Source organism: Tachyglossus aculeatus, chromosome 5, assembly GCF_015852505.1.
Source record: "Tachyglossus aculeatus isolate mTacAcu1 chromosome 5, mTacAcu1.pri, whole genome shotgun sequence".
Taxonomy (NCBI): domain Eukaryota; kingdom Metazoa; phylum Chordata; class Mammalia; order Monotremata; family Tachyglossidae; genus Tachyglossus; species Tachyglossus aculeatus.
In genome coordinates, this window is record NC_052070.1 from 53,256,745 (window position 1) to 53,279,568 (window position 22,824).

The following is a 22,824-nucleotide window of genomic DNA, read 5'->3' on the forward strand; positions in this document are numbered from 1 at the left end:
AATTATAGCATCTGGGCTTTGGAGAGCTTTCAGAGAGAATCTTAAAGAATGTCTGGCTTGATGAACTGCTGCCTCTAACTTCAGGCCTCCAGAGGACTCTGGCACTACCTTAACTGTTCTCTGAGTCATCAAAAGGAACAAAGAGTGAGATAACGAGACTGGGAGTGAGGGATTTGGATCAGAATAAGAACTAAAAGAGGATTAGAAAGGTTTGAGAGTATTTTGTCGCCTGCCTGAAAATAGATTATGAACCTGTACTTAGGTGGTCTTGAATTCATTACCCTGATAGACAAGGGTCTCATTAGGAGTAGGATCTCTGTTTTTCACTCTCTCTCCTTTTTCTTTCTCCTTCCCCATCTCCCTACCCCCACCCCCATATACATACACATTTTTAGAGCAGAGCATTTCAGTCAATGACATTTGTGCCATTGCAAGCCCTTTGCTGTAGGATAGGCTATATTCAGCCCCAGCCTCTCAAATAAATCACTCTCATGTTTACTAAAGGAGGAACAGTGTTAATCAACTTACCTACTTGTTTCATTTAGATAGCTTAACTTTTGATTCTGTTTAATGTGGAAGGAGTATTTGTCCACGTCTGCTCTTTCTCTGTAAATGTTGTTTTATCTTTCCATTTAGGGGCTCCCTGAATGTGGTCTGCCCAAGGAGTCATAGTGGTGGTATTTACTGAGCACCCGAAATGTACTGTACTAAGCATTTGGGAAAAAAAAAAGAAGCTTATGGCATGCTCCCTGTCCTAAGGAGTTTACACTCTAAAGGGGAAGCATCTCGGAGCCAAGGAGCCAACTTCTAACCCACATTCTGCCTCCGGCCAGGAACACACTCCCTCCTTATATCTGACAGGCAATTACTCTCTGAGCCCCCCTGCTTTAAAGTCTTATTGAAGGCACATCTCCTCCAAGAGTCCTTCCCTGACTAAGCTCTCCTTTCCTCTTCTCCCACTCCCTTCTGTGTCACCCTGACTTGCTCCCTTTATTCACCCACCCCCAACCCCAGCCCCACAAAACTTATGTACATATCTGTAATTTATTTATTTATATTAATGTCTAGATCGTAAGCTTGTTGTGGGCAGGAAATGTGCCTGTTTATTGTACTCTCCCAAGCCCTTAGTACAGTGCTCTGCACACAGTAAGCTCTCAATAAATATGATTGACTGACTGACATGAGATAGTGTCCTAGGAGTCTTTATGGGTAGCAGTCCTGGCCAGAGCCATCTGACTGGTTTTCTCAGAAGGATTGAAAAACTCTGCTCTAGAGGTTGCAGGGAAGCAAGTAAGAATTTTGTTTATTTTTTCCATTTGGATCAACAGAAATAGCTGCTGATATTCACTGAATGCCTACTGGGTCCATATTCCCTGCCTGGGGCCCTGCGGAGCTGATGACTAGGTGTGTGGCCTAGTAGAAAAAGCATGGGCCTGGCGGGCAGAGGGCCTGGATTCTAATCCCAGCTCTGCCACTTGTCTGCTGGGTGACCTTGGGCAAGTCACATCATTTCTCAGTGCCTCAGTTCCCTCATTCAGTGCCTGTTTCCCCTCCTACTTAGACTCTGAGCCTTGTGTGGGACCTGATTATCTCGTATCTACCCCAATGCTTTGTACCCCTGCCCTACCTCCTTACCTTCCCCACAGCACCTGTATATATGTTTGCACAGATTTATTACTCTATTTATTTTACTTGTACATATTTACTATTCTATTTATTTTGTTAATGATGTGCATCTAGCTTTACTTCTATTGTAGGGACCACCTCTATATGTTGCCAGCTTGTACTTCCCAATTTCTTAGTACAGTGCTCTGCACACAGTAAGTGCTGAATAAATACGATTGAGTGAATGAATGAATACAGTGTTTGGCACATAGTAAGTGCTTTATGAATACCACCCAAAAAAAAAAAGGTGACCCGGGGCTCACTACAGCATGGCCTAGGGAATAAATCATGGGCCTAAGAGTCAGGAGGACCTGGGTTTTAATCCCAGCTTCGCCTCATGTCTGTTGTTGACATTGGGGAAGTCACTTCACTTCTCTTTGTCTCATTTCCCCTCATCTGTAAAATGGGGATTAAGACTGTGAGCCCTACATGGGACAGGGACTGTGTCAAACTAAATTATTTTAAACTTACTCCAGCACTTAGAAAAATGCATGGCACCTGGTAAGCACTTAACAAATGCTAATATTATTATTATTACTATTATTATTATTATAGGGCCTCTGTAATAATAATAATAATGGCATTTATTAAACACTTACTATGTGCAGAGCACTGTACTAAGCACTGGGGAGGTTACAAGGTGATCATGTTGTCCCACATGGGGCTCACAGTCTTCATCCCCATTTTACAGATGAGGTAACTGAGGCACAGAGAAGTTAAGTGACTTGCCCAGAGTCACACAGCTGACAAGTGGCAGAGCTGGGATTTGAACCCATGACCTGTGACTCCAAGGCCTGTGCTCTTTCCACTGAGCCACACTGCTTCTCTAATATGACTTCATGGGAGGGATGGTCCTTTGGATGGCCAATATCATGCAAATCCTCTTGGTAGGGCTATTCCTACATTTTCCCCAAAAGATACCATCTCCGAGGATGAGCTATTCATGCTCCGCACACAGTAAGCATTCAATAAATACGTTTGAATGAATCAACAGTTGCCCATTGCTGACTGAACCATGTACGAGACACTAAGCTGGTCCCAGCTGGTTCTGTTACTACTGAACCTGGCTCTGGAACCCATTGACAGATATTCAGGTCATAAAAAATACCTTTGGCCCTCAGCCTCAAGTCAGTGGCAAGTGATTAAAGACCAAAGGCAGAAGGAGCAAGATCCAGAGGGAAGAGCAGCAGATGCTAAATCAGTAACACTCAATTCTCATTCCAGCTTGGCTTATCAATTGCTGTGTAATCCTGGGCAAGCTATATAGCCTTTCTGTTCTTTTCTCTGTATAAGGAGGGTAATATCCCCCTACCTATCTTACAGGAATATTTGAGGGTAAAGAGGATAGATAGAGCTTGGGTTTCTCAAAAGAAAGGAACTGCCTACATTCAAGGGATTATTGTCATCATTCCCTTTAAATGGGCCATGGAGAGTTGACTACCTTGTAAAATCCTAGATGTTAACCTCCCGGGGCAAGTTGAGGCAGGTTGACAGAAGATTGGAAAGTGCTGGGCCTGATCTCAAAATTAATCAAAAGCTAAATAAGTAGTAACTTCACATAGTTAAAGATAAATTAAAGTGGGCAGGCTTTAAACAGGAGATCCAGTTTCTCTAGAGGGGAACCCCATTATCAATCTCTAAAGACTATCTTTTGGAGGTTCTTTTGCAGAGCACTGAACTAAGCCCTTGAAAGAGTAGAGTAGAATTTAAAGATGTGATCCCTGACCACAAAGAGCTTACAGTCTCTGGGTGAAACAGACAGTAGAGAAAATTACAGGCAGCACAGGCTACTGGAAAGAGCACTGGCTTGGGAGTCTGAGGACATGGGTTCTAATCCTGGCTCCGCCACGTCAGCTCTGTGACCTTGGGCAATTCACTTAACTTCTCTGTGCCTCAGTTACCTCATCTGTAAAATGGGGATTAAGAGTGTTAGCCCCATGTGGGACAGGAACTGTGTCCAACCTGATTACTTTGTATCTACCCTAGTGCTTAGAACAGAGCTTGGCAAATAGTAAGCGCTTAACAAAAACCACTATTATTATTATAATTCATATTATTATTAGGAAGAAACACAATTTGAAGATATATATTAAAGAGCTACTGCTGCAGGAGAAAGGGATAGGGTTGTGAGTGTCCAACAGGTAGGTGATGTGGATATGCTGAAGTGGCAGTAGGGTTGGGGTCTTAAAGTGATGCTAAGCAATTTCTGCCTGATTCAGTCTCTAGATTGTAAGCTTGCTATGGACAGGGAATGTGTCTACCAAATCTGTTATATTGTACTCTCCCAAGCTTTTAGTACAGTGCTCTGCACATAGTAAGTGCTCAATAAATATGACTGATTGATGTGGAGATGGATTCATTCAGTCATATTTAATGAGCGCTTACTGTGTGCAGAGCACTGTAGTAAGCGCTTGAGAAGTACAATTCGGCAACATATAGAGACGGTCCCTTCCCAACAACGGGGTCACAATCTAGAATGGGGAGACAGACAACAAAACAAAACATGTTAGGTGTCAAAACCATCAGAATAAATAGAATTATAGCTATATGCACATCATTAACAAAATAAATAGAATAGTAAATATGTACGAGTAAATGGGCAACTAAGTGCTTAGTACAGTGCTCTGCACACAGTAAGCGCTCAATAAATATGATTGAATGAATGAATGTTGTAAGTTTCTGAGGAGTTGGGAGACATGCACTGAATGATATTTTAGAAAAATGATATGGGCAGCAGCATGAAGTATGGACTGGAGAGGGGAGAGGCTGGAACAACAATGAGGTCAGCGAGGAGCCTGATCAAGTTGTTGAGACAGGATTTAGCATTCATTCAGTCATATTTATTGGGTGCTTACTGTGTGCAGAGCACTGTACTAAGCACTTGGGAAGTACAAGTCGGCAACATATAGTGATGGTCCCTTCCCAACAACGGGCTCACAGTCTAGAAGGGGGAGACAGACAACAAAACAAAACATGTTAGGTGTCAAAACCTTCAGAATAAATAGAATTATAGCTATATGCACATCATTAATAAAATAGAGTAGTAAATATATACAAGTAAAATAGACTAATAAATATTTACAAATATATACAAGTGCTGTGGGGAGGGGAACTTGTACGTATTTATTACTCTATTTTACTTGTACATATTCTATTTATTTTACTTTGTTAATATGTTCTGTTTTGTTCTCTGTCTCCCCCTTCTAGACTGTGAGCCCACTGTTGGGTAGGGACCGTTTCTATATGTTGCCAACTTATACTTCCCAAGCACTTAGTACAGTGCTCTGCACACAGTAAGCGCTCAATAAATACAATGGAATGAATGAATGGAAGGAGGTAGGGCGGGGGGGTGATGGGGAGGAGGAGAGGAAAATGGGGGCTCAGTCTGGGAAGGCCTCCTGGAGGAGGTGAGCTCTCAGTAGGGCTTTGAAGGGAGGAAGAAAGCTAGTTTGGTGGATGTGTGAAGGGAGGGCATTCTAGGCCAGGGGAAGGACGTGGGCCAGGGGTCGATGGTGGGACAGGCAAGAACGAGGCACAGTAAGGAGGTTAGCAGCAATGGAGTTGAGGGTGCGGGCTGGGCTGCAGAAAGAGAGAAGGGAGGTCCTCCTCCCCATCCCTCCACCCTAACTCCTTCCTCTCCCCACAGCACTTATATATATTTGTACAGATTTTTTTCTCTATTTATTTTACTTGTACATATTTACTATTCTATTTATTTTGTTAATGATGTGCATATAGCTTTAATTATATTTGTTCTGATGATTTTGACACCTGTATACATGTTTTGTTGTCTGCCTCCCTCTTCTAGACTGTGAGCCCATTGCTGGGTAGGGACCATCTCTATATGTTGCCGACTTGTACTTCCAAAGTGCTTAGTACAGTGCTGTGTACACAGTAAGCGCTCAATAAATACTATTGAATGAATGAATGAGGGGGCGAGGTGATGGAGAACCTTGAAGCCGAGAGTGGCATGTGCTTGGAACAGTGGCAGTTCGGATGGAGAGGAAGGGGTGGGATCCTAGTGATGTTGTGAAGATAGAACTGACAGGATTGAGTGATTATGTGAAGAGTGGTATCTCAGAGCCAGGGCAGGCCCCCCTTTCTCCGGTGTATCAATCAGTCAATCAGTTGTATTTATTGAGTGCTTACTGTGTGTAGAGCCCTGTACTAAGCACTTGGGAGAGTATAACAGAGTTGGTAGACACATTCCCTGCCCACAAGGAGTTTATAATCTAAGGTGTATGTGCCTGTCTGCTTAGCTGGCCCCTCTTGTCTTGAGCAGCACAGAGCTTGGTTTCCTCCTTTTGCCAACCAGGCATGCCTAGCACAATAAATACACAATAACCGTAGTAATCATTAGTTTCATCTTTTTATTTTCATCTGGCTAGGTCCTTTGCTCAGAAGGGGAAGAGATGTGGTACTCCTAGTGACAGCTAATCTTTTCTGTATTTGATCCTTGTGCTGCATCTGCTGACTGGAGAGACTGAATTCAGAGACAGCAGCCTGTGAGGCAGCTGGGGTGACTCATCAAATCATAGGGCTGAAGAGCCTCAAAGGGCCAACCAGTCAAGGGTGGAGACTCCACTTAAGCGGCTTTGCGGTGTGGGAGAAGAGGGGTACGGAAGGGAGGCCCCGAGGCACCTCCATCCCTGACTCCACACTCACTTCCCTCCTGCACCCCCAGTTTAGGAATGCCAATGCAAAGCTGGGAGCTCCATCAGCACCCCAGCCCCTAGTGGAGAGCTTCCTTCTCTGGGCTGGCCCCACCCCACCCTGTCCATCCCCCTGCCTTCATGATACTCCAAAGAGTCCAGCCAAGTGATGAGACCATCCTGTCCTCTAGACCCTCAGAGAAGAGTATTTCCCAGTCTCCAGGGGTTTGAACAATGCTCCCTGTCAGGACATTCTTCCTTGGATATAACTTAGAGAAGCATCGTGGCCTAATGGATAGAACGTGTGCCTGGTAGTCACACGGACTTGGGTTCCAATTCCGGCTCAGCCACTTGTCTGCTGTATGACCTTGGGCAAGTCACTTAGCCTCTTTATGCCTGAGTTACCTCATCTATAAAATAATAATAATAATAATGATGGCATTTGTTCAGCGCTTACTTTGTGCAAAGCACTGTTCAAAGCACTGGGGAGGACACAAGATGATCAGGTTGTCCCAAGTGGGGCTCACAGTCTTAATCCTCATTTTACAGATGAGGGAACTGAGGCCCAGAGAAGTTAAGTGACTTGCCCAAAGTCACACAGCTGACAACTGGCGGAGCTGGGATTTGAACCCGTGACCTCTGACTCCCAAGCCCGTGCTCTTTCCACTGAGCCATGCTGCTTCCCCAGTGAGGATGAATACTGGAGCGTGGCTCAGTGGAAAGAGCACGGGCTTGGGAGTCAGAGGTCATGGGTTCAAATCCTGACTCCACCAATTGTCAGCTGTGTGACCTTGGGCAAGTCACTTAACTTCTCTGGGCCTCAGTTACCTCATCTGTAAAATGAGGATGAAGACTGTGAGCCCCCCGGGGGACATCCTGTTCACCTTGTAACCTCCCCAGAGCTTTGAACAGTGCTTTGCACATAGTAAGCGCTTAATAAATGCCATCATCATCATTATTATTATTATTATGTGGGACATAGACTGTGTCCAACCTGATTAGCTTGTATCTACCTCAGCGCATAGTACAGTTCCGGGCTTAGTGGAAAGAGCACAGCTTGGGAGTCAGAGGTCATGGTTTCAAATCCCAGCTCTGCCAGTTGTTAGTTGTGTGACTTTGGGTGAGTCACGTAACTTCTCTGTGCCTCAGTTCCCTCATCTGTAAAATGGGGATGAAGACTGTGAGCGCTCCGTGTGACAACTTGATCATCTTGTAACCTCCCCAGAGCTTAGAACAGCACTTTGCACATAGTAAGCGCTTAACAAATGCCATTATTATTATTATTATAGTAAGCATTTAACAAATACAAATACCATCATAAAAAAAAAATCCCCCAAACTGCAGTTTCTTCATGGCTGCAAGAGAATTGATTTAGTCTCTTCAGCCTCCAAAATCCCAATTACTGGTCCAGGAAGGTCAAAGCCAAGCAGATATTTGAGGCAGTTATTCAGGTCACCCAAGTCCAGAGACTACGTTTGTGTGTGGATTAACTTGGCAGTTGCTTCATTTTGGCAGTAGAGATTGGGCCCAACAGAGCCTTTCTCACCCCTGCAGAGATCTGATCTGTTAGGCATTGTTCTGGTGTTTCACTGGTCCTCGTGTTTCTGCTGCAGGAGGGAGGGGAGTCAGAGCAATCAGGGATGATCTTCTGCCTCCAGGATAGCGTTTCAAGCTCAGTTGAACTGCTGTACCCTTTATATAAGCTGTTTTTCTTGCTCTTCTACTAAATTATTTTCTTCCCATCACCACTCCCTGCAGCAGATCCCTCTCATAGCATGGGGTGGTCTGGTCTCTGGGAGCGGAGGCATGTCTGGTACACCTGTCTTCAGGTGAGCTTTGAAGAAAGCACCACTTGCTATCAGTAATCAGCAATGTGGCCTAGTGGATAGAGCACAAGCTGGAAGTCAGAAGGTCCTGGGTTTTAGTCCCAGCTCTGCCACTTGTCTGCTGTGTAACCTTGGGTAGGTCATTTAACTTCTCTGTGCTTCACTTACCTCAACTGTAAAATGGGGGTTAAGTCTGTGAGCTGCATGTGGGGCGTGGATTACACCCAAGCTGATTAGCTTGTATTTACCCCAGCGCTTAGAACAGTGTCTGGCACTTAAACACTATTATTATTATTGTTATTATTATCATTACTTACCAAGGACAATGGGTTCAGGGCTATGAAATGAAAAACAAACATATTTCAAAAAGCCCGTTAGGGGAGACTAGAGGCTTGACTTACTGAGCTCCATCTAACATTTGCTTTCTGCCTAAATATACTTGAGGAAAAGATTTGTGGGATAATCTTCGGGTTTCATTTTAGTTTTAAAGGGACTCTGGCAGGAAACAAGTTGTGGCAGAAAATCTGAGTCCGTAGAAATCGGTGACTTTGGAAACACTCCTATTAATAGCCACTTGGCCACTCATCCAGTGGGTCCAATTTGGATCCAGTTTGGGCCACGTGGGTGCTAAAATATCTCAGTTTTGTTGATCTGACAATCTAGTTTACTCCTTTCAGATTTACCTGTCATGACTGTTCACTCCAACCTTCCCACTTGATCTTGGGAAATTATAGGTCTATGCTTTGATTCTTTATTTGCTTATGCTTTCTTTCTGTTTTTGCCTTTGTTTTTGCACTAAGGTCTTTCTTTCAGTCGTTGGGACAATCAATGGCATTAATTGAATGCCTGCTTTATCTGAATATGCATTCAATCAATGGTTTCTATTGCACAGCTACTGAATGTAGTATACTAAGCACTTAGAGTACAACAGAAGAAAACCCTACCTTTAAGAAGCTTACAATCATCAATCGTATTTATTGAGTGCTTACTATGTGCAGAGCACTGTACTAAGCGCTTGAGCACTGTACTAAGCTAACAGGGGAGGAAGGCAGACAAAACTGATTTACAAGTAGTGGGAGCCGGAGGAAGAACACAAATAAAATAGAAAGTAGAGCAATATGCCATGATGAAATACCAGAAGAAATAAGAATAAATAGTTGAATGTTCAATTTGCTATGTCTAAGGGCTGAGGACGGATATAAATATGTAAGAAGTTGAGAGTGGCTGTAGAGTTGGTAGGATTCAAGGTACTGGGAAATAATCAGGGGGGCTCCCTAGGGGAGGTGGACTTTAGGATGGCTTTGAGAATGGGGAGAGCTGTGATCTGGTGTGGAGGGGATGGGGAGGAGCTTTGGGTCAATTTGGAAAATTGTATCATTTGGACATTGGGAGAGACGATTTAAGAGCGTCCTCTTAGATTGTAAGGTTCTCAAGGGCCAGATCAGTGTCATTTTCTTTCTTTCTTATTTCTACAGTAGGCCTACTCTTGACTGGCCTTTGTGGCTCCATGCAGGGAGAATGGCCTGGTCATTTTCCATGCTGATTTGCAAAATCTTTAGAAAATCCAAATACTTTGGGCCTCCTTTTCCCAGGTCCTTGACTATTCATTCATTCATTCAGTTCATTAAATCGTATTTATTGAGTGCTTAATGTGTGCAGAGCACTGTAGTAAGCGCTTGGCAATTCAGCAACAGATAGAGATAGTCCCTACCCAACAACAGGCTCATAGTCTAGAAGGGGGAGACAGACAACAAAACAAGTAGACAGGTGTCAATACCATCAAAATAGATAAATAGAATTATAGCTATATACACATCATTAGTAAAATAGAGTAATAAATATATACAGATTTACACAAGTGCTGTGGGGAGGGGAAGGGGTAGGGCAGAGGGATTAGAATACCATCTCCCAGACCTGTAGCATTTCACCTTGCAGTACTGCCATGGTGCCTAGACTGGGATATGTCACTCTCTATTCTTCACAGTCATCTCTGTTGATGTCTGCTTTCCTGTCGGTATCCAGGGCCAAGCTAAGAGCCTCATTCGTGTTGGAGCCCAGGCCATCCAAATCTGCCACAACACACCATATAGGGGAGCAGTGACTGAGGCAGACTTGGGATAGAATCACTTATTTGTGAATGGCAGCAAAGTCACAGGCACATCAACAAGGGGATTTCTGGATAGAGGAGGCATGAAGGTATGGCCTAGAGGAAAAAGCACAGGCCTGGGAGAGTATTGTACTCCCCCAAGCACTTAGTCAATGTTCTGCACACAATAACTGCTCAATAAATAACATTGATTAATTGAGTGGAGGCATTTGGAATCACCTCCTTGCCTGAGGGACAAGATCTGTGCCTCTATAGATGCTACATTCTTTACCTAGGCACACTGCAGGTGGTTAATAACTAGCCATCGTGATTCTTCTGAGCTCTTCTAAACCTTGGCAACCACAGGCAAGGAAAAATGGAATGGAAATAAAACCTTGTAGGCATAGGTGTCTATTCCATGGGGACAGTGAGGGCAGTCACAGGGTGGCCTAGAGGAAAGAGCTTGGGTCTGGGAGTTCATGGACCTAGGTTTTAATCCTGACCCTGCCAGTTGTTTGCTGTGTGGCTTTGGGCAAGTCACTTCACTTCTCTGTGCCTCAGTTTCCTCAACTGTAAAATGGGGATTAAATCCTATTCCCCCTACTTAGGATGTTTGCCCACCTCCGCCCCACACCATGGAACAGGGACTGCATCCAACCTGATTAACCTATGTCTTCCCCAACACATAGAGCAGTGCTTGACACAGAGTAAGCACTTAAATACCATACCACTAGTGATAATGTGAGTCCAGCAGAGACAAGTGAATCCCTGAAGGCCTGAGAATTGGCTGTGATGATTTCCTCTCCTGTGATGTTCCAGGCATACTGAGAACACTTAATGAATGGGATGATTGATGGATGGATGGGATACAAACCTGCTCTTTGGTATCTGATTTTTGAAGTCAGCATGTTTCCACCAGCTAGCACTCTCTCTCTCTCTCTTTCTCTCTCTCTCTTTCTCTCTCTCTCCCCCCCCATTCAACACTTAGAACTCTGGGTGAGTTGTAGCTTTTCCCCAGTGCATATTTTTTTTGCAGCCTGGTCAAGTAAATTCTCTCCCTGAATCTCTGTTAAAGTGTCAGTTTGTCAATTTACCATGGAGGGGATTTCTCCTCTGCCATCATCATCATCATCATCAATCGTATTTATTGAGCGCTTACTGTGTGCAGAGCACTGTACTAAGCGCTTGGGAAGTACAAGTTGGCCATCTTCCCCAACGTAGGGCTCATTAGGAAAGCTATGGTCTGGGTGTCTGAATGCCGCTGAATCACATTTATCAGAAGTAGCTCTTTGGTTCCTGTAAACTTAGAAGCTTCCTGAATCCATGTTTTGTTTTGTTTTTTTCCGTGGGGTGGTTAAGGGAATGAATGACACCAATCCTATTTGTGAATTGTATTTAACTTACAAAGGCTATTTTCGGGTTAGCCGGGGTTTTCTGTTGTTGTTTTGTTTATGATAATTCTTGAATATCAGGTTGGAGTAGCAGTTTCTTCCAGGACCAGACTGTTTATTCTTGTATTGCACTTTCCCAGGTGCTTAAAACAGTGCTCTGCACTCAGTAAGTGCTCAATACACACGATTAAATGAACCTCCTGCCCTCCGCCCCGACATGGTTTCCAGGTGGATGCAGCCAGGATTCCATCCTAGAACAGCGCCTGTAGTAATGAAGTGACTCTCGGGGGAGGGTATAGTCTGCAATATGAAAGATCTGTGCTTCCTTTATTTACAGCAGCCGGATAAACAAGTCAGATCCGTCCGCTGGGATACCCTTGCATCCCACTCACCCAGAAAGTCAGACGTTCACTCGGTTTCTCGGAATTGAGAGGAAAAGGAGAAAAGAGGGCTTTGCTTCCACTTGGGAATCGATTCTCTGGCCGCCTGATTGACTGACATCTGCCCCTCACCACAGTGAGTGAGACCCAGTGAGACCCAGCGAGATAGAGCAATTAGTCACTTCCTTTAATTGTTCCTTCTTTCCCTCCAGTGCTGTTACGAGAAGAAGTGTCTCAGCTGCAAGAGGAAGTTCACCTGCTCCGGCAAATGAAGGAAATGTTAACGAAAGACCTGGAAGAGTCGCATGGCAGCAAATCCACTGAAGTCCTGTCTGCTACTGAGCTCAAAGTCCAGCTGGCCCAGAAGGAGCAGGAGTTAGCCCGAGCCAAAGAAGCGCTGCAAGGTGAGTGCCAAGCTTCCTCGCTTCTCTCTCCCCACACACCTTTTCCCCTTCAGCCATCTGTGCCTGCCTGAGCTGGGGGTTCTAAGGAAAGCTCAGAGGCTATTAGGAGAATAACAAGTCGATGGTGGGAATCGTGGAGTCCCGGATGAGAACAGGAAAGGTCAGAGCGTCCCCTCCTCCCCGGGGAGCTGAGTGTAAGTGGAAGGAAGCAGGAGGGGTGGGAGAAGAGAAAAAAGGGGTTTCAGTCCAGCTCAGACACTGCTTCCTGTTTGGGGCTGAACACCGCTGCCCTGCTTGCCTGCTACCCCAGACCCGGGCATATTACCTGGACGGTCCCTCACGTCTCCATGTCTCCACTATCTGCTTGGCTAGGACAGGACTGTGAGAGATTCCCTGCAGAGTTAGGTCTGGCAGGAGCCCTAACTCAGTGCCTCTACACCAAGTGTGCAATGGAAGTCGGGGAGGAGAGCGCCATCCCACTGGGCTCCTGAGTTCCCCTTCCACATGCCTGTTCAATTGTTTCCCTTCCCATTTTAGTGGGAAGGCTCCTTGTGGTCCCAAAGGATGTTTTCTTCTGGCTCAGTCCCCAGCACCAGGTGTCCAAAGATGGCACCCCTGAAGCCAAGGTTGCTTCTCTGGACCCCAGGGCAGCCCTGCTGGGTCTGATTTTTTTTCCCCCTCTTGGTGGGTTTGGAACTAAGCTCCTTCCTTTGGAGGGCACCGTAAGGCAAGCTCTCTGCCTTGGGTGGCTTAAGGAATGGTGCCCGAGCCGTGGCCTTAGAGAAGTAATGCTGCCGTCAGGCACGATAATGACGGGAAAGGGCTGGTGGAGGATGTGTTGAGGAAAGCCGAGTTGTCTTTAGTTCACCTTGATGGATTAGAAGCTTCATCCTTTGTAGAGCCGCAGTGGCAGCTGCCTGGGACTGAGGGAACACATCGGTCCAGGAAGCCAGTGCTAAAACAATTTCAGCATGTTTTCCTTGGGGTTTAACCTGGAGATGACCCGAAAGAGTGGGGCTGCCATCCCGGAATAAGGTGTTCATGGAGGCCCTTGTCTGAGTGGAATGTGTCTGTTATATTGTTGTATTTTGCTCTCCCCAGTGCTTAGTACAGTGCTCTGCACATGGTAAGTGCTCAGTAAATACCATTGACTGAATGTAGAGTATGTGGGCAGTGGCAGCAGCAGCAGTTCTTGGTGCCAGCACAGCACAGTGGAGGCTCTCAGAGGGAGGGATGAAACGTAGTGCCCATGGATCAGCAGACAGAGGAAACAGGATGCGGCTGGATCGCTGGGGGATTTGTTCTCCCGGGTAGAGCGGGACTTCCCATGAACTTTCCACCCTTCGGTGATTCCTTTCAGTGATGTGTGAGCATGTGAAATGAGGCTTGTGCTTCGGAAGCGTGCCTGTCCCTTAATGCCCATGGTAGGTTGGCTGTGTTTTAAAGGGTTGGCTCCTGACCACAAGAAGGGATTTTGGCCCATCGGTGGTGACGTATTTAAGCCATATGGGTTTGAAATGATCAAGGTCCGTTAAACAGCACAGAGGGCCCGGATGGACACTGGCCCTTCTCTCCCAAGGGTTTTACAGCTTGTATCCCAGAAAGATTCCGCACTGTGCAGTGCTTCCTCGAACTGCCAGCTTTCCCAGGGCTCCACAGTGGAATTGCCACCAAGGAGTAGTGGGGAAAGCCTTATTGCTGGAGACACGCAAAAGGAATCTGAGCAAAACACTGGAGACGCTCCCATGAGGAGAATCACCAGCTAGGAATAACAATAATAATAATATAATAAAGATATTTATTAAGTGCTTACTGTGTGTTAAGCACCGTTCTAAGCGCTAGGGTAGGTACAAGACTACTGTGAGCCCGTTCTAGACTGTGAGCCCATTGTTGGGTAGGGACCGTCTCTATATGATGCCAACTTGTACTTCCCAAGCACTTAGTACAGTACTCTGCAGCGTGGCTCAGTGGAAAGAGCCTGGGCTTTGGAGTCAGAGGTCATGGGTTCAAATCCCAGCTCCACCAATTGTCAGTTGTGTGACTTTGGGCAAGTCACTTCACTTCTCTGTGCCTCAGTTCCTTCATCTGTAAAATGGGGATTGACTGGTAGCCCCCCCGTGGGACAACCTGATCACCTTGTAACCTCCCCAGTGCTTAGAACAGTGCTTTGCACATAGTAAGTGCTTAATAAATGCCATTATTATTATTATTATTATCATTATTATAGTAAGTGCTCAATAAATGCGATTGAATGACTACAAGCTAATCAGGTTGGACACAGGCCCTGCCCCACATGGGGCTCACAGTTTTAATCCCCATTTTACAGATGAGGGAACTGAGGCAACTGATAGAGCAGCAAGGCTCTATCCATTAGGCCTTACTTCTTCTCATAGAGGTTGGCATGGAGGCTTGGAGTGGCGGATCCGGACTCTGCTGGGGCACCAGGAGTAGCACAAGCCTGCAAATATCGGGTCCAATAGTCCAGCAAGCAGCAGGAATAGCAACAGCTGATGAGTTGCAGCAGCCACATCAGGCAGTGGAGCTTGGTAAGCTACCCTCTTGATGCCGACCCTGGACTTAGTACCTGATTCAGATCTAGACATTCGCTGTCACCCCCAAAGGCCAGCATGGCCTAGTAGAAAGACTGTAGGAAGACCATAGGCCTGGGAGTCAGAGGACCTGGATTCAAATCCAGGGGGTGAGCAGCAGCATGGCTCAGTGGAAAAGAGCACGGGTTTTGGAGTCAGAGGTCATGGGTTCAAATCCCGACTCCGCCAATTGTTAGCTGTGTGACTTTGGGAAATTCACTTCACTTCTCTGGGCCTCAGTGACCTCATCTGTCAAATGGGGATTAATACTGTGAGCCCTCTTTGGGACAACCTGATCACTTTGTAACCTCCCCAGAGCTTAGAACAGTGTTTTGCGCATAGTAAGCACTTAATAAATGCCATTATTATTATTATTATTATTATTATTATTATTATTAATCCTGCCTCCAACACTTATCTGTTTTATGACCTTGGACAAGTCACTTCACTTCTCTGGGTCTCAGTGACCTCATCTGTACAGTGGGGATTAAAGCTGTGAATCTCATGTGGGCCATGGCCTGTGTCCACCCTGATTAACTTGTCAGTCAGTTGTATTTGTTGAACGCTTACTATGCACAGAGAAGTGTACTAAGCATCTGAGAGAGTAAATATAGCAATTTAGCAGACACCTCCTGGCACATAGTAAATGCTTAAGAAATACTATTTAAAAAATGGGTGGGAGTGAGGATACAGAGGGTTTATCAAAGGAGCAGCATGGCATAGTGGATAGAGCATGGGCCTGGGAGTCAGAAGGTCATGGATTCTAATCCCGCCTCCACCACTTGTCTGCTGTGTGGCCTTGGGTAAGTCACTTCACTTCTCTGTGCCTCAGTTACCTCATCTGTAAAATAGAGATTAAGAATGTGAAGAATGTGAGCCCTTTTCAGGATAGGGACTTTGTCCAACTCAATTTGCTTGCATCCACCCCAGCACTTAACACAGTACCTGCCATATAGTAAGCACTTAACAAATACCATAATTATTCATTATTATTATTATCCTTCTGCTTGGGTTTAAGAGCTCTTGGTTTGGTCCGAGAAGGGGCTTATGCCAAGTGGCTGAGTGAGAGGTGAACTGTGAAAGTCACCTCCTTGTCAGAAACAGAAGTGACATGGGAGCCCTGCACACTGTGGCTGGGGTATTAAGGTGCTTTCTCACCAGCTATGAACCTTAGTCCATAAACAGCCAGATGTGGGTGGAACATGACTTGAGCGTAAAAGGAATTTATAGGCCTGTAACATGAAAAACTAGAATAAATGCAAAAAACAAAAAAGAAGCAGATGTCTAACAACACCTGCTAACCACCAGCATCCCCATTGACACAACAAATAAAACCCACTAAGAAATACTCCATTGATAGATGAGTCATCTGAAATTGAATGGGGTTAAGAGGAGGATGGAGTAAACCCAAAAAGAGCAGGATTTAGAAGGTAGAATAGGGTTTTGTAGCCCAGCCCACACCTTCAGCTCCAACATCAAAGAAAGGGAAAGAGGCCAGTTTTGTGATATCAGGGGTGGGAGACTGCCTAGCTGATTTTAGAGTGATTTGGAAACAAGAGAAGCCTCTACACTGGCAAAGCACCTGTCCCATCTGAAAGACTTGAAAAAGATGAGACCCACCCTTAGCGGTGAGGAGAAAACTGGTTCCTCAGCCCCTGGGAAGGGGAATGCATAAAGTGAATACTTTGAGGCTTGAAAAGGTTGCTGCTTTTCCCCAGAGGGAGCCAAGAGTCTCCCGGGAAGTAAGGACTCTAGTGGAAATCATGGGACCTTCTTCAAAGAGAGGTTGGGTCTCTATTCTAAGTGTTCAGACAAGGAGCCCACTCTATAGAGGGAAATGGCAAGCTTGGAGAGAGTCAGTAAGTCTGGGCTAAGCCAGGATTGTATTTTGGGGACCAGAAGAGAGAGCCCCACCCTTTCAAGCCAACAAGATTGGTGATAGGGTGAAATCCCTGAGTAACAATGTGAGCAGATCACTGTACCAATAGCTTGGGTACAGTAGAGTTGGAAGACATGATCCCTGCTCTCAGAGAGCTTCCAGTCTAGTGGGGGAGCTTCCCAACCAGTAATCTCAACTGCAGGGGCATGGGTTGGGTTTTGAGGGAGAAGCAGTGTGGGCTAGTGGGTAGAACATGGGCCTGGGAGTCCTCTAGAATGTAAGCTCATTATGGGGAGGGAATGTGTCCACTAATTCTATTGCATTGTACTCTCTGAAGTACTTAGTATAATGCTCCACATATAGTAAGCGCTCAGTAAATACCACTGATTGATCAATTGACCTGGGTTCTAACCCTGGCTCCGCCACTTGTCTGCTGTATTACCTTGGGAAAGTCACCTAACTTCTCTGTGCCTCAGTTACCTCATCTGTAAAATGGGGATTAAGACCGTGAGCCCCCTGTGGGACAACCTGATCACCTTGTAACCTCCCCACCGCTTAGAACAGTGCTTTGCACATAGTAAGCACTTGATAAATGCTATCATTATTATTATTAACTTCTCTGTGCCTCAGTTTTCTCATCTGGAAAACGGGGATTTAAGGCTGTTCTCGTTCCTCCTTAGAGGGTAAGTTGCATCATCATTATCATCATCAATGGTATTTATTGAGTACTTACACTGTACTAAGTGCTTGGAAGAGTGCAATACAATAGAGTTGGTAGACACATTCCCTGCCCACATTAAGCTTACTGTCTACAGGGGGAAGGGTCAGATACAATCTAGGAGGGTTGGATACAGTCCCTGTCCCACATGGGACTGTGTCTGACCCCGTTATCTTGTCAGATACACAGGATTTAGTACTGTGCTTGGCACATAGTAAGCACATAACAAATACTAGCATTATAATTACTAGAAATCCTAGAGTCTTCTCAGATTCAAATTTGACCAGATTTAAAGTGATACATGATCAGATAAAGTCTCCTGAGGCATTTAGAGTGGTAACCCGTTGTAGCCATCTGGAGCGTCCCTTTCCTCTGCTCTGCTGGACACATTGAGGAAGCATTTCTCGATGAGACTCCCACCATGCCTCCTACTGTCTAAAAGAATTAGCTCTATTTTTCATATGGGGCATTCAAGGCACAGAAAAGCACATGTTCTTGAACCCAATCACTGTTTGCACTGGTATAGTCTCCCCACATCTCTGGCAATAAAACCATTGTAAAGCAACTGGAAGCAGCGTGCCCTAGTGGATACAGCACAGGCCTGGGAGTCAGAAGGACCTGGGTTCTAATCCTGGATCCGCCACTTGTCTGCTGTGTGGCCTTGGGCAAGTCACTTCACTTCTCTGTGCCTAAGTCACCTCATCTGTAAAATGGGGATGAAGATTGTGAGCCCCATGTGGGACAGGGACTACGTCCAACCTGATTAGCTTGTATCAACCCCAACTTTTAGAACAGTGCTTGCCACCTAGTAAGTGCTTAACAAAGATTATCATTCATTCATTCAAAAGTATTTATTGAGTGCTTACTGTGTGCAGAGCACTGTATTAAGTGCTTGGGAAGTACAAGTTGGCAACATATAGAGACGGTCCCTACCCAACAGCGGGCTCACAGTCTAGCAAAGCCCAAAGCGTCAGCTACATAACTTCTGGATCTCCCTCTGCCCTTCGCCTCTTTGCTCTTCAAGAAAAATTAACATCCCCCATCCCCAGTCTCACACCAACAGTGTCTCCAGTGCCGCTACATGGCTGTGAAAGCTCAAGGAGGTGTTATAAACTTTGAGCCTCACTCTTAATTAATACTCACTCTATTCACAGGACGAGGTTAGATATCGATCTTGCCAGATGGAAGGGGGAGGAATTGGTGCAGGAAAAAAGAAATCATTTTCGGTCTCTAAAAGGGTATTATTGAAGACAACATTAAAGTCCATTAGAAAGACCAAGCCACCCAGGCCTTTTTAACACAGTACAATCCAATCCATCCATGGTTCTCTGAAAATATCAGCAGACACTCTCTGACTCTCAGTAACGAATAAAAGTAGCTTCCATATTAGTTGCTGACAAGATGTAAAGACACCGTCATCTTTCTGATCTCTTCCGCTGCCCGGCGCCTACCCCACAGTGCATGCTAAGTAAATATTTATCAGCAGTGTTGATGTGCCTAACTCTGAACTGACCAAGCGAGAAACAGAAGTGAATTCTGAAAGAGAATACATAGCCAGTGGTCTCAGGGGGGACACGCTGGCCATGTTGGCTGAGCTTTAGAAACCTGTATATTTTTAACTATGTAGAGGTCTGGAAATAATCTTTCCACCAATGCCATTCTAGTAGGAAAGGGCTCAGTCAAAAGGGCCTTTGGGATTGGGTAGACCTGGTTTTTTGCTCCAACCCTCTTGGAGGAAGCAGTGTTGCCTAGGTGAAAGAGCTTGGGAGTCAAAGATCGGAGTTTTAATATCAGTTCTGCTACTTACCTGCTGTGTGACCATGGGCAAGTCACTTAACTTCTCTGGGCTTCTGATCCCTCATCTGAAAAATAGGGATTCAGTAACTGTGTTTCCTCCTACTTACACTTTGAACCCCATTTGAGACCTGATTATCTTGTATCTACCCCAGCACTTAGTACAATGCTTGAGACATAGTAAGTGCTTAACAAATACCACTATTATTATTGTTAGTATTGCAGGGAAGGAGACCCTTTAGGTATTAAGGTCACAGCTCTGTTCAGCTTCTCACCCACTTTCGCCCTGAAAGGCAAGGAGTCCTTGGCAGCTAACAGCCCCTTATAGAGGAGGGGAAACACCCATAGTGTGGAGTGCTTTGCTCTGACTCTAGGGGTGTTCCAACCTAACTACCTCCCATGAAGAAAAACTTTGCCAATATGCCCAATTGGACAGTAGAGAAGAGAAGCAGCATGGCTTAGTGGAAAGAGCTCGGGTTTGGGTGTTGGAGGATGTGGGTTCTAATCCCACCTCCACCACTTGTCTGCTGTGTGAACTTGGGCAAGTCACTTAACTTCCCTGTGTCTCAATTACCTCATCTGTAAAATGGGGGTTAAAAGTGTGAGCCCCCATGTGGGACAACCTGATTACCCTGTATCTACCCCAGCGTGTAGAACAGTGCATGGCACATAGTAAGTGCTTAACAAATACCATTATCATTATTATTATTATTATTAATCAATATCAATCTATAGTAACTACTGAGCACCTGCCATGTGCTGGAAGACTGAACTAGGCACTTTGGAGAGTAGTAGGGTGGCTGTAAATTAGACTGTAAGCCGGTTGTGGGAAGGAAACGTAACTACCAACTCTTTTGTATTGTAGTCAGTCAATCGTATTTATTGAGCACTTACTGTGTGCAGAGCACTGTACTAAATGCTTGGGAGAATACAACAATAAGCAGACACATTCCCTACCCACAACCAGCTTACAGTCTAGAGGGGGAGACATAATATAAATAAGTTGTACTCTCCCAAACACTCAGAACAGTGCTCTGCTTACATTAAGCACTCAGTGAATAACAATGATGGCTTTTTTAAGTGCTTACTATGTGTGAAGCACTGTTCTAAGTGCTAGGTCTGGATTAATTGAATAGCTATAACGCACCATCAATGTTTTGGTTGAGCATTTTCTCTGTGCGGGAACATGAGATTAGGTGTTCTGGAAGATCCAGTGAGCTGCCCAACACAAGGAATTGCTGTTTCCAAAGGCAATGAGTTCCTCTGCATGAGAGAACAGAGTTGGAAGAGGATGAGATTTGAGCAGGAGAAATATAAATTAGAGAGTAAGAAGAAATGTCTGGGGGGCAAGAGTGATGAAGCCCTGGAGTGGACTACTCCTCCCTCAAGTGCTTGTACAGTGTTCTGCACACAATAGGCACTAAATTAAAAAAAGGGATGACTTACTGACGGGCAGCTTCACTCCTGGTCAGCTGCCAAAGGGTGAACTGCTCTCCTTTCTCTAGGCTGGTTTAGGATGATGTGCAGGCAGAGACTGGGTTGGTATTTGTTAAAAGCTTACTACGTGCCAAGCACTGTACTAAGTGCTGAGTTAGATACAGGATAATCAGGTCCCACATTCTAAGTGGGAGGGAGAACAGGCATTGTATCCCCATTTTGCAGATGAGGGAATTGAGGCACAGGGAAGTTAAGGAACTCGTCCAAGAGCACGCATTAGGTAAGTGGCAGAGCCAAGATTAAAACCTAGGTCTTCTGACTCCCAGAATAATGGGTTCTTCATTCACTCATATTTATTGAGTGCTTACTGTGTGCAAAGCACTGTACTAAGTGCTTGGGAGAGTACAGTATAACAGCAAACAGACACGTTCCTGCCCACAACGAGCTCACAGTCTAGAAGGGAATAAGACATTAATGTAAATCAATAAATAAATAAATTACAGATATATACGTATATAATAATGATAGCATTTGTTAAGCGCTTACTATGTGCAGAGCACTGTTATAAGCGCTGCTGCGGGAATGGGAGGGAGGATGAATGAAGGAGCAAGTAAGAATGGCGCAGAAGGGAGTGGGAAAAGAGGAAAGGAGGGCTTAGTCAGGGAAGGCTTCTTGGCGGTGATATGCTTTATATGTCTATGTGACCTAGTGGAAAGAGTATGGGCTTGAGATTCAGCCCAAGAGCTTGCATGCCAGCTGACCTTGGGCAAGTTACTGAACTTCTCCATGCCTCATTCCTCATCCATAAAATAATGATAATAATAATGGTGGCATTTGTTAAGCACTTACTGTGTTACTATGTTACTTATGTCACTGTTATAAGCGCTGGGAAGGATATAAGATCAGGTTGTCCCACGTGGGGCTCACAGTCTTAATCCCCATTTCACAGATGAGGTAACTGAGGCACAGAGAAGTGAAGTGACTTGCATTCGATACTTGTTCTCCCTCCTACTTAGACTGCAAGCCTTATGTGTCCAACTAGATTATTTACCTCAGAACTTAGTTCAGGGCTTGTCACTCCTGTCCCTTCTACATCACCCTCACACTTGGATTTGCACTCTTTATTTACCCTAGCTCCTGCATCACAGCATGTATACACCTATCTGTAACTTATCCATTTATATTAATGTCTGTCTCGCCCTCTAGGCTGTAAACAAGTTGTGGGCAAGCAAGGTGTCTATAAACTTTGTTATATTGTACTTTCCTAAGTGCTTAGTTCAGTGCTCCTCACGCAATGTGTTCAGTAAATACCATTGAATGATTAGCACTTAATAAATGCTTAACAAAATACCACAATTATTATCATTATTACTATTATGAAAGATAAAGAAACTTTTGAAAACACAAATGGCAAAGGCAATTTAATCTCCCAGAAAAAAGCATGCATAGGGAAGAATCTATCGACTCCTGTCAAAGCCACTTCTCTCTCCCTCCGGCTCCAGCTGTGTTCACCCAGAGAACTGGCGTTCAGTGCCAGGAGGACAGGGAAGCAGGAGAGACTGGAAAGCTCTCCAGTGTGTGGAGAGCTTGTGGGCTAGACTGTGTGTGTGCCTGGGGGTGGGGGGGGGTATGTGGTTGGGCGGGCCTGTGTCTTCCAAAACCTGAAGGGAAAGGTTGGTAAGTGGGCCTGAGGAGAAAGGATCGATCCCAACTCAGAAAGGCACTCAGCATTGTAGCCAATGGCTGTTTTCCTTGACTAAATGCCATGTTTGCATTTCTCCTGTTTCACTAACCTTTGCCTCCCTGTCCTCATTCAGTCTGTGGAATGTGACTCCCCCAGGGGCTGTAATGCTTTCCTGCCTTTTAATCATTTTAGGAATTTATCCTTGAGGGGAGGGGCACAAGGAGCGAGTGTCTGGGTCGTTAGGTGGCGTGCTGCCTAGAGTAGAGGAGAGCCCCGGCAAACCCTTCCCAATTTCTGGTTGTGTGTTGATTCGGTCTCCC

At 45.2% G+C, this 22,824-nt stretch overlaps 1 protein-coding gene across 2 annotated transcripts in view; it reads left to right on the plus strand.

Moving 5' to 3' along the window:
* KAZN (kazrin, periplakin interacting protein) overlaps positions 1 to 22,824 on the plus strand; it is a 1,120,978-nt gene that overhangs the window by 939,703 nt on the left and 158,451 nt on the right. For both annotated transcript variants that reach the window (XR_005451048.1, XM_038746129.1), the window contains exon 4: positions 12,213 to 12,404. Coding sequence is in view for 1 of the 2 variants with exons in the window: in XM_038746129.1 (XP_038602057.1) it covers positions 12,213 to 12,404 (192 nt within the window). In the remaining variant the exon portion in view is untranslated. The remainder of the gene's footprint in view (positions 1 to 12,212; positions 12,405 to 22,824) is intronic.